The 12,706-nt window shown below is 55.6% G+C and overlaps 1 protein-coding gene across 10 annotated transcripts in view; it reads left to right on the top strand.

The window, feature by feature from the left end:
- PACSIN2 (protein kinase C and casein kinase substrate in neurons 2) overlaps nt 1-12,706 on the top strand; it is a 142,510-nt gene that overhangs the window by 122,770 nt on the left and 7,034 nt on the right. For all 10 annotated transcript variants that reach the window (XM_043967075.1, XM_043967076.1, XM_043967071.1 and 7 more), the window contains 4 exons: nt 2,166-2,401; nt 2,898-3,053; nt 9,377-9,552; nt 12,029-12,149. In XM_043967075.1, the coding sequence (XP_043823010.1) occupies nt 2,166-2,401; nt 2,898-3,053; nt 9,377-9,552; nt 12,029-12,149 (689 nt within the window). The remainder of the gene's footprint in view (nt 1-2,165; nt 2,402-2,897; nt 3,054-9,376; nt 9,553-12,028; nt 12,150-12,706) is intronic.

Genomic DNA, 12,706 nt, shown 5'->3' with positions numbered 1-12,706 from the left:
CGGGTGGCTGCCTGGGCCTCGGTCATCTCCTTGGATCTCCCCAGAGCCAGGCAGCTTGTGAGTGTCAGCGAGGCAGCTACGAAGTCTCTGCCGCTCACTGGCCAGGCCCAAGGCCCTCCACTACTTGAGGCCTCAGTTTCCTTATCTGTACAATGTGTGGCTAGATTAGATCGCCTCTCTGGGCATTTCACTTTTTAAGAACTTTCCGTCCCACTAGAGCTCTCCCTGCTCCCTCCTCAGGAGAGGAAAAAGGGAAGGAAACAAAGCTATTTTGTAAAGCGCCAGCTCTCAGACAAGCCTGACTGCTAGGCCCCGGGCCTCTGGGCCCTTCCCTCCGCTAGCTGCTATGGTGTTCAATGACGGAGCCAGTCCTAGTTACAAGGAGCTTCCTCAAAAGAAATTGTACAGAGGGAAGAAAGCACACGTCCAGTCTGTCTGCCTTTTGTCCAAGTTCTTTCGGGCTCTGAAAATCTGAGGCTTACACGCAGGATCTTGGGGTTGGGGTGGAGGGATCTCAGGCCAGAGGTCAGAAGTGCCCAGCACCGAGACGTCAGAGCATGCTGTTCCTTCCATGAGCAGCAGCCTGCAGCCTCAGGGGCTCGGGTCTGTCCGAGCTGACCCCAGAACCAGGCAGCTAGTGGTCAAGATGGCACTTGAACTCAGCTCCTCTCACTCCTCCAAGACGGGCTTCCCAAGACCATTCCACACTAGTAGTGCACATGTTCTGGGCAGCCCTTGGGTCTAGGACTCCTGGAGCCTTGTGGATATAAGCCTGACCTCTGGAGGAGCTGCAGAGCATGAGCTCAGGCCCCGGCTGGCCCAGAGCCCAACCCAGGCAATCCACGTGGTGCCTGCCCTGTGGATTGGAAGTGACTTGTAGCTCCCAACAGCGTAGAAAGTTGTGGTGTTCACTCTTCTAAGCCACGTGGACGTGGCCCAGGGCCACGCCACTGGACTGGGAGTTTCTGGCAGATAAACAGCCAACAGCATCCTCCACTTCCTCGGAAGCGTCTGGGAAGCTGCAGCTAGTGTCCCAAGTGAGCCGACATGGGCCCCTGCGGCCCGCGGTGGCAGCAGGACACAGCCGCTCACATTTCATTAACACCCAGCTGTGTGCCCCCTTTTTTCTAACAGGCTCTGCCTCAGCGCTGCTAGAACCAGGGCGAGGCCTGGAGCCTTTCTAGTCTGCCCGCTGCTGGCCAGAAGCAGCTGCCCCGCTGTGGAGGGAGGGGTCCAGCCTCTGTGTTTCTTTCCTTTCCTCATGAGTCAGCTTAGCCACAGAGGAACTAAGTGGCAGGATTTGGGGCTAGCGGGGACCTTGGAGAGCCTCTGGCCAGTCCTGTTGAGGGGGAAAGGCCTGGCTGGCCACTGCGCAGGTGAGGAACAGAGCCAGTATTAGAACACCCAGGCCTTTTAGCTCTCAACCCCCCTGGAGAGAAGGGTGGTCCCAAGGGCAAGGTGGAAGGTGGGCGGGGCCATGGAGAAGAGGGGAGAAGACCCCCCCCCTCCCCCAGCAGTGGCTCTGTGCCAGGTCTGGGGCAAGGAACAAGATGGGGAGGGAAGGAAGGAATGGGTGCCCAGTACAGGGGGTGAGAGCCTGCGAGAGGACCACGGGTTGAGGAAGAAGAGCAGGGCCAGGGATTGGAAGCAAAGGGAGGGATGGGATGACCGATTGGGTTCACCAGGTAAAGGAGGCATGGTGGGGGATGCTGAGGGCAGGGAGGTAGAATCCTGCCACATTGGCTGTCTGTGAGAACTCGGGCCCCTCCCTTTGGGAGCAGCACTAATCATGATGAGCAGAGACGGGGCCCTGTAACATCAGCCCTCCTCAAGCCAAAGAGGGGAAAGGTGGTGGATTTCGCCTTCTCCCTCTCCCACGACCCTGTTATACTGGAGCGGAGGTTACGCCGGATTTCTTCTGCCTTCCCAAAAAGCAACTCTGCCCCATTAAAATCTCAATCTCTCTCTCTCTCCCAAGTAAGACATTTAAGAAAAACAAACTCAAACTTAGATCATGGGAGCTGAGTATTCAGCAGTGTTGGGGATGAGGGTAGGGGGTGGGTTTGTCATGAAAATAGAAATCCAGCCTCAACCTCTATGCCAGTTGTTGCCCACAGCCCAGGTCCTGCCACTCGGTCCCAAACCCACCCCTCTCTCATGTCTAGGTCCACAGTATGGGACTGTCGAAAAGGCCTGGAATGCCATGATGTCTGAAGCGGAGAAGGTGAGCGAGCTGCACCTGGATGTGAAGGGCTCGCTGATGAACGAGGATTTTGAGAAGATCAAGAATTGGCAGAAGGAGGCGTTTCATAAGCAGATGATGGGGGGGTTCAAGGAGACCCGAGAGGCAGAGGATGGATTCAGGAAGGCCCAGAAGCCCTGGGCAAAGAAGCTCAAAGAGGTAACTGGCTGAGGATGGGGCACTGGCCCTGCCCAGGCAGGCACTTCCTCATGGGAGGGTTGGTTCTGGAATGTGGTGGGTCCCACTTGACCAGCCTTCCTCTCTGGTAAAGCCTTGGGTGAGCTTGCTCCGGCGCAGGCCAGGGGCCCCCAGCCACATCCCTGCCGCTAAGCAGGGGCCATTTGGTTCTCTGGAGCTGGCTTTCCTTGTGCATTTGGGGGCCCGCCCTCCCGAGCCCTGTCTTGCAAATGAACATACATCTTTGCTCTCTCCTCTGGCCCCCGGCCAGTGGATCTTTCTCTCCCCGCGCCCCCCCCCCCCCCCCAATCTCCAACATTTCCCTGTGAAAGAAGGTCCTTCTGGGGTCGCCACAGTGATTGAAACATTCTTGTTTCCTCCTGAAACTGCATCACTTCCCCAGGGGCTTCAGCCTTAGATAAGCTCAGCAGGCAGCTCCAAAGTGCTAGAAAGGCACTACCCAGAAACGTTCCCCCAGGTGGAGGCGTCCAAGAAAGCGTACCATGCTGCCTGCAAGGAGGAGAAGCTGGCCGTGTCGAGGGAGACCAACAGCAAAGCGGACCCTGCCCTCAACCCAGAGCAGCTCAAGAAGCTCCAGGACAAAGTCGAGAAGTGCAAGCAAGACGTGCTCAAGGTATGGCCCCTTGGCCACACAGGTTACCTTCGCCATAGACACCAGGGCTGGAGACAGGGCCCTTCTCCCCCTGCTCTGCCTCCTTCTCTGCCCTCCCTTCTCCCCTCCCGTCTCTTCCCAGCATCTTCTTAAGTCTTTCAGTCATGGGGGGGGGGGTGCACACAGACACACCCGCGTGCACATACATACACATTCACTCAAATGTGAAAACGGGAAAGGGGGAAATGGAGGGAGGTGTGAGGTTGGGGAGGGTGCTCTGCACATGATAGACCCTTAGTAAATATTGGGTCAGTGTCTGATTTATGGAGCTCTCACACTGTAAGCCACGCCTCCTAGCTGTTGTGAGCTGTGAGCATTGTAGAGGGAGGGCTCTGCTGTCTGCTTTCATCCATGCAGGGAATTCCTGGTCAGAGAATTCCCGCTATTGAAACAGACTGCTACCTAGGGCAGCTTAAAGTATGTGAGGGGCCCAGGGAGCCTCAGCACCCGCCCTGTGAAGAAAGGCCCAGCCCGCTTCTGCTCAGTCCCAGGGCCTGGAGCCAGGACTGAAGATACAAGGAGGCTGGTGTAAGGCTGCCCACACATCAGTGGCGTAGGCCACCCTGGAAGGTGGAGGACACTGGGCTCCTAACTCTCCCATTCGGGATGTCTGTGGCTCTGAGCTGCTCAGGGTCAGCCAACTGGGATGTGTCCAGGGAGTGGATTTGAATCCCATTCTTCTTGATTCTGAGCCTCCCTCTTTGCCACCCCTGCCTCTTGCAGTGTGCATGTATTTGGACACTTATTAATTCTTTGTTTGAATTAAAGACAGTTCCAGCAAAGAAGATCGTGGGCTCATAATACATAGCTTTGGCAGAGCTGTTATAATCGTCTTGTCCAATACCCCTCACCCTGCATTTTACAGGTGAGAAAATGTTGGGCCCAGATAGGGGAAACAGGCGGCATGTGGCAGATCCAGGATGCCAGCCTGCAGCCTTCCGCCTTCTCAGACGCCATGGGCGTATTTGGAGCAGTCAGGGCTGCCTTGGTGGGCTAACTCCATGGCCTCCCAAGGAGGCAGCATCAGGTGTGCTGGGAGGTGGTCCACCCAGACCACTTCCTCCCACCACCCTGTCACTTGTCCCTCTGCCAGGCTTGCTTCCCCTCCATCCATGATGTTTTGTACAGTTCTGCTTTTTGCACACCGGTCATACTGGAGGGTTAGTTCACTGTTTGTATCTCTCAGCTGCCCCTGCAGCAAGCTGCAGCTTGAAGTCTTCTGAGACCTGGAGAGTTTATAATGTCGGCCCCATGTCACCACCCCAAGACTAGGGGTGTGAAAAGTAGACGACTCCATTTCCGGGAGAGCCTTGAGGTCATTGACAGGGCGGCTGTGTGACTTCCCAAATGCAGGCCAGCCCACCCTCAGTTCTGTCCAAGGTCCTGGTGGGGAGGAGGCCCAGGTGCCTGGGCCCTGCAGAACCTGGAGAAGAAACCTTTCTCCCTGGATTTCTCTTGGGTGAAGTCTGGCTCTGGAGTGAAGTGAGACTCCCGTAGGATGCTCTGCCTTGTTCTGGGATGTCTTCCTTGAACAGCAGTGCCTGAAGCACCTCCCCACCTAAGGGAAATGGCTGGATCCTCTGGCCAGTCTCCAGGTGACAGGAAATGCCCTTGGTGGCCTCCCTCCACATTGAGAGCCGCATGGCAGTCCGAGGTCTCGCTTGTTGTTGCACCTGTCGACTCTTGGATGTGCCTGACACATGTGGGATGCACCCTGTTGGAGGAGAGCCCTCAGGGTCCCATTTTACTCCACTGAGTCAAATACTTTTTGAGCCAACTTGCAGTAAGCACCAAGAGATCTTGTGACCTCTGGGCCTTTGAGGTTGTCAGGTGACTAGAGATGACTAACGGTAGCATCATCTCGAATGCTCTCAGTAATGCTGTGAATGACAGATTCTGCATGGCTAGACTGTCTGCTGCAATTGAAAACAAAAGCCTGAGAGGTTTTGGGGACCCAAAGCCAATATGAGTCAGCTGCTATCCAAGAAAGCAGAGGGTGACCTTCCTAGAATTAGGCTGGGATGATCCTTCTGTACCCTGTTCTGACTGGGCCACAGCTGCAGAACGGGGTTTGGTTCTGGATGTCCCAAAGACAACAGCTGAGATGGTGGAAGAGCCCAGTGAGGATTGATTGGTTAAAGGTTAGCCTGGGGAAGTGAAAACTCGGGGAGTTCTGGGAGGTTAAGGCCATGCCAGCTGTCTTCAGAGATTTGCATGACTGTTATACAAAGAACAGAACCAGGAGTCACGTGTCCAAGTTGCAAAGCGGCAAGTTTAGACTTAATGTAAGAAAAGACACTTGAACAGTTAGAGCTCCTACCAAGGAGTGAAGTGAGCTTCCCCTCATTGGAGTGCGTCAGGAAGGAGCAGGGTGACCACCAGTGGGGTTTGCTGAAGGACAAGACCCTTCCTGCTCTCAAAATCTGTGATTCCGAGTAGAAAGATGAGATGGATGGGAGAAAATAGGCTGGGCCTACGGTTCGCTAGTTGGTGATCTTCTCAGTTGTAGCATGAACACTGGGTATTTTCCCCCGTCATTTGGTATGTTCTCTTTCAGTTATGCTGAGAATTGACCCTCAGTAGCCTCAAACGTCCATCTCCTTCGTGGCTAAGTAGAGGATGGGAGAAGTGTGGCTAGATGTGCAGCTATAGATCTGAAAAGAGCGTGGGGTGTTAGCAGGGGACAAACCCATCAGGAGCCAGTAGTGTGCGGTGGCGGCCAGAAGGATCTGTCCTGGTTTGGGTTTTTGTTGGGTGTGAAAACCCAAAGCTTGTCGCAAGCCCTTCATTTTATTCAGTAGGGTCGACATTGAAGACAAGATTGGGGACAGGAAAGCTCCATCTCTTTGCCCATCAATAGCTCGACATGGGAAAATAAAGGTTATTGGCTAGGAGGTCACTGGTCAGGTGTGGGCTTTAAAAAATCACTTTGGTGGCTGAATGGACGATGCACGAAAGTGGGAGAGACTTGAGGCAGGCAAGACCCACCAGGGGTCCAGGACTGAGAGGATGAAAGTCTGCACCAGCATGGGCCAGGGTCCCAGGAGAGAAAGGATTTTTCAGGTCAGAGAAAGGATTGTGTGGCCTAAGGTTCTATGAGGGAAGTCACCCCAGGAGGGAAGAACTCATAAGAATGAAATCCTCAAGACGAAAAGGGGGAGGGAGAAGCCAGCGGGAACGCAAAGGGAAGTCATCGGCCGCCACCAGAGCTGCTGGCAAGGACCAGGGGTGAAGACTTGGCACGAGCAGTGACTTGGATGGGGTTTCTTGGGGAGGGAATGTGCCCTTGATCAGAGGAAGCCATACTGAGCTGGCCTCCCCTCCTCGTGGGCTCTCCGTCAGCAGAGGCCCACGTGCCCCCACGCGCCTCTTAGGTTTTTAAGAGCAAGGGCTACTCCAAAGAAATGTGAGAACTTGTAGCTCTTTGAGACCACATATCAGGGACTGTTAGAAACAGTGCAGTGGCCCAGGTCTCAACAGTAACAATGGCTGACGTTTCTGTTCCAGGAACTGGGCTAAGTGCTTTACAGTTTCTGTCCACGTGACTCTCACAACAATCCCATGAGTTCCAGGGCTGTTATTATCCCCTTTTTACAGATGAAGAAACTGAGGCAGACAGAGGGGATATGACTTGCCCAGGGTCACACAGCTAGAAAAGTGTCTGAGGTTGGATTTGAACTCACTTTCTGACAGCAGGCCCCATGCTCTGTGCACAGGGATGCTCCCTAGTTGTACCTATCCTTAATTGCCGAATGGGCATTGTCCCAGGCAAACTGAAAGACCTTTGCTTAAAAAGGCATCCGGAGCCATGGCCAGTCGTGCTGATCTAGATCTGGCCACTGGACTCTGATGGCTCTGGAGGAGAGAATGAGGTGGCTGACTTTGCATGGCCTTCCCCCACTTCAGTCCAATTCACTGCAAGTCATGACCTCCCGTTACCCTTGGTCTTTTTTGAGGACAAATGACCACCCCCACCAAAGATCATTCCCAGGCACCGAGACTCAGCCTCAGTCGTACAAAGGGGAGAGAATTGACAAACTCTTGCTGTGAAACAGCCCAGTTAATCCAGAAAGGGCTCCCTGAGGGACCTGGGAGAGAGAGGAGTTGGCGTCACCTCCTGGCCCTGGGCTCAGGTGGCTTGGGATTGGACGCACAGCAAGAGGACGAGTGTATGCTTTGACAACCAGCTGCTTCCTGTGAGGATGAAGGACAAAGCTGCTGGGGGGAGGTGGAAGGACACTTTCCGATATTCTAGAAGTGAGCGGGACATAAGGTAGGAAATGTATCCACTGCTGACCCTTGTGCTAGGGCTGAGAAGATGAAGAGACACCAAGTCCCTGCTCTCATTGGAAGGAAGCATGATGGGGGATAGGACACAAATAACATGTGTTCAGTGCATGAGAGACATGATGTGTGAGAGAAAACGCTTCTGACTCTGGGGAAACCTGGTGGAAGCGGCTGAGTTAAACTGCACCTGAAAGGATGAGTTTGACGTGAGCGTTGCAGACACCGGGAATGCGGCGGCACGTGTTCCTCTGCCCGAGACCGTGGCATGGGGCCGCAGAGGGCCAGGTCCTCAGATGCCAGCCAGGGCACGTCATCCTCTGGGGCATTTCCTCTGTGTCTCTGCACCTCCACACTCTGGAAACCATCCCTCATTTTCTTCTCCCTTAGTCTGGTCCCTGCTGAAGAATTGGCTCTCTTCTTCACCCAGGCCACCCACTGTGACCTTGGTCCCACCCCTCCTGTCTTCTCTCCCAGATGTTCTCCCACCTCCCAGTCTCTCCTTACATACTGGCTCCTTTCCCACTGTCCCAAACGTGCCCATATCTCCCCCATCCTGGAGAGCCCCTCTCTAGACCTCACTGTCCCCTCGATTTGTCGTCTTCTATCTGGCCAAGCTCTCTCCCTCTCCCAGGCCTCATCGTTGTGGTGCAACGGCACTCCACAAAGTTAGCAACGCTCTCTAGATGCCTTCATCTGATGCCTCACAGCATCCAATACTATTCAGCACCCACTTCTACTGGGCAACCCCTCCCTCTAGCGCTGCTCTCTTTCACTCACGTCTCCACTCCCCGAGCCACTGGCCCGCACCCCCTTCTTCTGACTCATCAGCCTCCCATTGGTTTAATCACAATCGACTCCCAGAGCTGGATGGCAGCCGCACATGGCCACCTGCCTCCCGGACGGATGGGCGCCCCACAAACACAGCTCAGATCCGGCCTATCTGCACCCAAACTCCTCACTTCGGGCCCCGAGCCCGTTCCTTGTCTTCCTTCCCTCCGTCCTTCCAGTGTCTCAGGTTAGAGCCTTGGCCTCTTCTGTTAACCCTCCCACTGGGTTGAGGGATCTTACATCTCCAGGTCCATGACCTCTGTCCCATCCATCCCCTTCTCTGCACTCACCAACACCCCCTGGCTCAGACCTTCCTCGCCTTTCCTGCCAAGGCTAGTGCTGTGAACTTCCTCCAACCTCTCCCCCTCCCAAGGGGTTTTGTGAAAGCCCAGAGCTGGCCAGGCACCTCTCTCTTCTACAGTTGAGGGCTCCCTATTAAGCCCTTCACAACTGCCACCTCCCTTTCCAAGCCTGGCATCTGCTCTTCCCCGTCCTGTGGCCTGCAGTCAGGCCAAACTGGCCCTCTGGGTATTCCTCACACCAGCAGTAGGATTTCTCCTCTCTGGGCCTTTGCCCAGGCTGTCCCCCAACCCTGGTGTGCCCTCTCCTCCCTCTGCCTCTCAGGAGCCCGTGTGGCCTTCAAAACTCTGCTCAAGTGTCAGCTTCTGCTCAGAGCCTTTTCTGACCCCCCCCCCCCAGGAGTCCTCTCCCCACTACCCCCCCCCCCCAAATGAACAAACTACGGTGTGGTCACTTTGTACATATACACAAAAACATGTATGTACACGTGTCTGTGCCCGTCCGTCTGTTTGTTTCCCTGCTTGAAGGAAGGGACTGTTTATTTCATTTTTGTCTCTCATCCTGTTGCCTGGCACAGTGCTTCGCACACAGTAGGTGCCTAATCAGTGCTTCTTCATTGACCTCCAAACCACAATGTCCCAGTGGGGCTGAGTGGAGCAAACAATGAGGGAGAATGCACAGCTCAGCCCCCCCCCATGCACTTTGCCAGTCTCGGCACCTCCTAAACGCTAGCGATGGAGGAGGAGGACTTTGTGGGTCTCTCTCCTGTGTGAACCTCCCTGGGCAGGTGGTGCTCAGGCCTGCGCTTAGCGGCACAGCCAGGGGACTCCTGCCTCACACCATGAATGGGGCGGGTGGGTCTTTTCTAGACCAAGGACAAGTATGAGAAATCCCTGAAGGAGTTGGACCAGGCTACCCCCCAGTACATGGAGAACATGGAGCAGGTGTTCGAACAGTGTCAGCAGTTTGAGGAAAAACGCCTGCGCTTCTTCCGGGAGGTCTTGCTGGAGGTTCAGAAGCATCTTGACCTGTCTAACCTTCCCAGGTAAGGGGGTGGGGCACCAGAGTCTTCACCAGCCAAGGCTCCAAAATGGAGATTTACTCTGTAAAAACAAACCACCTTCTCTCCTGGTGTGGCTTGATATAGACATGTCAGCAAGACATGGATGGTCAGCAAGCACTTATTAAGCACCTGCTGTGTATGAGGCCCCCTGCTAAGCACCAGTGGATAGAAAGAGAGACAGAATCCATTGTCTCCCCCGCCCATCTCAAGGGGGAGACGGCTCATTCATCCCTAGGTCCAGTCAGATACAGGCAGAGTAGGTGGGTGGTCAGCAGAGGGGGAGGCACCATCAGCCAAGGGCCTAAAGGAAGCAGGGAACCTCTGTGCCAAACCTCCTCATTCAGCCCCCACACCCCATCCTCCCAGCAGCCTGGGGATGAGCAGGCCTGCTGGTGTTTGTCCCCTCGGTATCAGTAAGCACGGTGAGACCAAGAGCACTTACGTGACTCGCTGGAGGTCCCACGGAGCCAGAGCACAGACCTGCCTCCATGGGGCTTCTCTCTCCAGAGCCGGTGCTTGTTCTGCAATACTTCGTTGCAATTATATGCCTTTGCAGGTCAGTGCCTTGGCCTGACTTGGGCTTTGGTCCGGAAGGCCTTTGCTAGAACACTTGGGGGCCCGGACTTTAGCAGGAAACCCTTGAGTTGTTCTCGCGTCTGCCAGCGCAGAGAAGGTGAGACGGGACGTCTCTCCCGGCCTCATCTCAGCTCAGTGAGTCTGGCCAGATCCCCTCTCACGCTGCCTTTTGGTCACCCCGGCTGTGGAGGCTTCTCCACAGCCGAGCCTGGGCTCTCCGGGGCGGCTTATCGTCCTAGGCTGGGTCAGCTGAGGCTCTGGGATTGGGACAGCCGTCCCCCTTGGGAATGATTGCGGTTCTGCCTCCCTTAGAGGCCCCAGCTCGGTGCAGTAGGCCCCATCCCAGCCCCAGCAGTGGCGGTGACCCCCTCGTTCTCAGGCCTGCCCACCCTGGTATTCTGTGAGTCTGGAGTTGGAGAGGCTCTGGCCCCTCTGCCTTATCCAGAAAGGGAGTCACCCTGGCATGCTTTCTCAGGCTGGTAGCTGCTCTCTGGGCATCAGGCCCCACTTTCTCCTTCAGGTTTCTCCCCTCTCCCAATCAGCAGGTTAGTGGCCATAGGAGAGCCCAGGTGGGGCAACCAGGTGACACAGGGACAGAGAAACTGTCAGTACCCCCACGTCAGCCCTGGGCCAGGCTCTCTGGGATGCTCCCCGCCAGCTTCCCGGCCTCCTTCCTCATCTGCCTGGATTAGAGGCCACCTTCCCGTGGCTGCTGCCCTCCAGCTCATCTTGCAGGTGTCTCATGTGGCCCGAGTGGTTGGTGGATCCTCTCCCCCATTAGAGTATAAGCCCCTTGAGCACAGGGACTGTCTCGTGCCTCCTTCTGTATCCCAGAGCTTAGCACAAGGCCTGGCATACAGAAGGGTTTCAGAAGTGCTTGGTGAGTATTGTTGTGACGAGAACAGGAAAGCAGCAGCCCCAGGGCATTGGAGGCTGAGGCCAGACCTTCCTTCTCAGCAGGGCATCCTGACTGATCAGATGCCTCTGGAGGCGGTCTGAGCGTGGGTGCCCAGGGAACGCTGCCAGCACTGGGCTCCCACAGGTGGGAGTGAAGGAAGATGCCCTCTGTGCCAGGGCCCAGCCTCATCCTTCTCAGAGATTTACTAGGAGACTCTTGTGAGCAGTCCCCAAGACCCAGGTCTCTTTAGGCACTGAATGCAGCAGCCTCTGACCCACGAGAAAGGAGGGATTGCCAGAAGCCCTAAAAGCCTGTCGTTCAAGGCTCAGTTCACATGCCACGTCCTCCCTATAGGCTGCCCGGATTCCTCTCCCTCCCCCTTGGAGTGAGGGGGCAGCTCTCCTGAGCTTGGGGCCATAGAGTGGTATGAGAGTGAGGCTCCCAGGATGGGAGCTCGCCCTGCCCCCTCCAGGCTCCGCTACTCCTCTGGGCCATCTTCTTCATCTGTAAAATGGGCCTACACCGATGCTGCCTCTTCCATAGGGTTGTCATAAGGGCTCTGAAGGAAGCTCTTTGTGTGTCCTCTGCTCTCTTCTTCTTCTTCTTCTTTTTTTTTTTTTTTTGAGGCAATTGGGGTTAAGTGACTTGCCCAGGGTCACATGGCTAGTAAGTGTTAAGTGTCTGAGGCTGGATTTGAATTCAGGTCCTCCTGAATCCAGGCCCGGTGCTCTGTCCACTGCCCCTCCTAGCTGCCCCTACTCTCTTCTCTTCTGACTGATAGGAGAAGGCTTTGTATAACTGATTGAGTTTCCAGCTAGACAGACCAGACGCACCTCGAAGGCAGGAATGTCTGTGTCTTCCTGGCACAGGGCCTCGCCTCGCGGACGTCTGTGGGGCTGTGGCCTCCTCTGAGGCACATGGGGTGATGTCCACAGACCTGAGAGTCTCACAGTGACCACCGCGCCTGTTCTCTCCCCGGCCTAGCTACAAGAACATCTACCGAGAGCTGGAGCAGAACATCCAAGCAGCAGACACGGTGGAGGATCTGCGGTGGTTCCGAGCCAACCACGGCCCTGGAATGTCCATGAATTGGCCGCAGTTTGAGGTAGGCGGCAAGCCCTCCCGTGAGGGCAGCCGGGAAGGAAGGGGCAGGGAGTCGATTCAGTGTATTTCAGAGTGTCTGTTACCCAGAATTCTCCAGCTGGCCCTTTGTCCTGCAGCAGCGATGTCAGCCGTGACTGACCGGGCCTGTGACTCAGCCCCAGGATCGCTTGGCCCTTAGCAATCAGCACAGCTTAGGTTAAGCTGAGACAGATGGCTCCAGGGCCAATCCAGGGCTGGGGCTTCTCCACATGCACAGCTGAAGAAACTGTGAATGTTTTTCCCAGGGAGACTGGCCGGTCAGATGGACTGTCTTGTGGAAGAGGCATTAGCTTTGTTACTCTTGACCCCCAAGGGCTCTGTAAGAGGGGGGCTCTTCAGCCCCTTGGAGCTGTCCAGCACCTCAGCAGGAGGCTATAGGGAATGGAGGAGGGGGCCAGGGGAGACTGGGTTATGGGCCAGGCCCCAGCCAAGGCACAGCCTAAATGACCTGGGCTCTTAGCTCTGGGGCTAACAAGGAGGAAGATATTCCTGACCGTGCCCACAAAGGGTGGTTAGATT

This window comes from Dromiciops gliroides, chromosome 5 (genome assembly GCF_019393635.1).
Source record: "Dromiciops gliroides isolate mDroGli1 chromosome 5, mDroGli1.pri, whole genome shotgun sequence".
In the NCBI taxonomy this organism is placed as follows: domain Eukaryota; kingdom Metazoa; phylum Chordata; class Mammalia; order Microbiotheria; family Microbiotheriidae; genus Dromiciops; species Dromiciops gliroides.
This window is presented reverse-complemented; position numbering and strand designations above follow the sequence as displayed.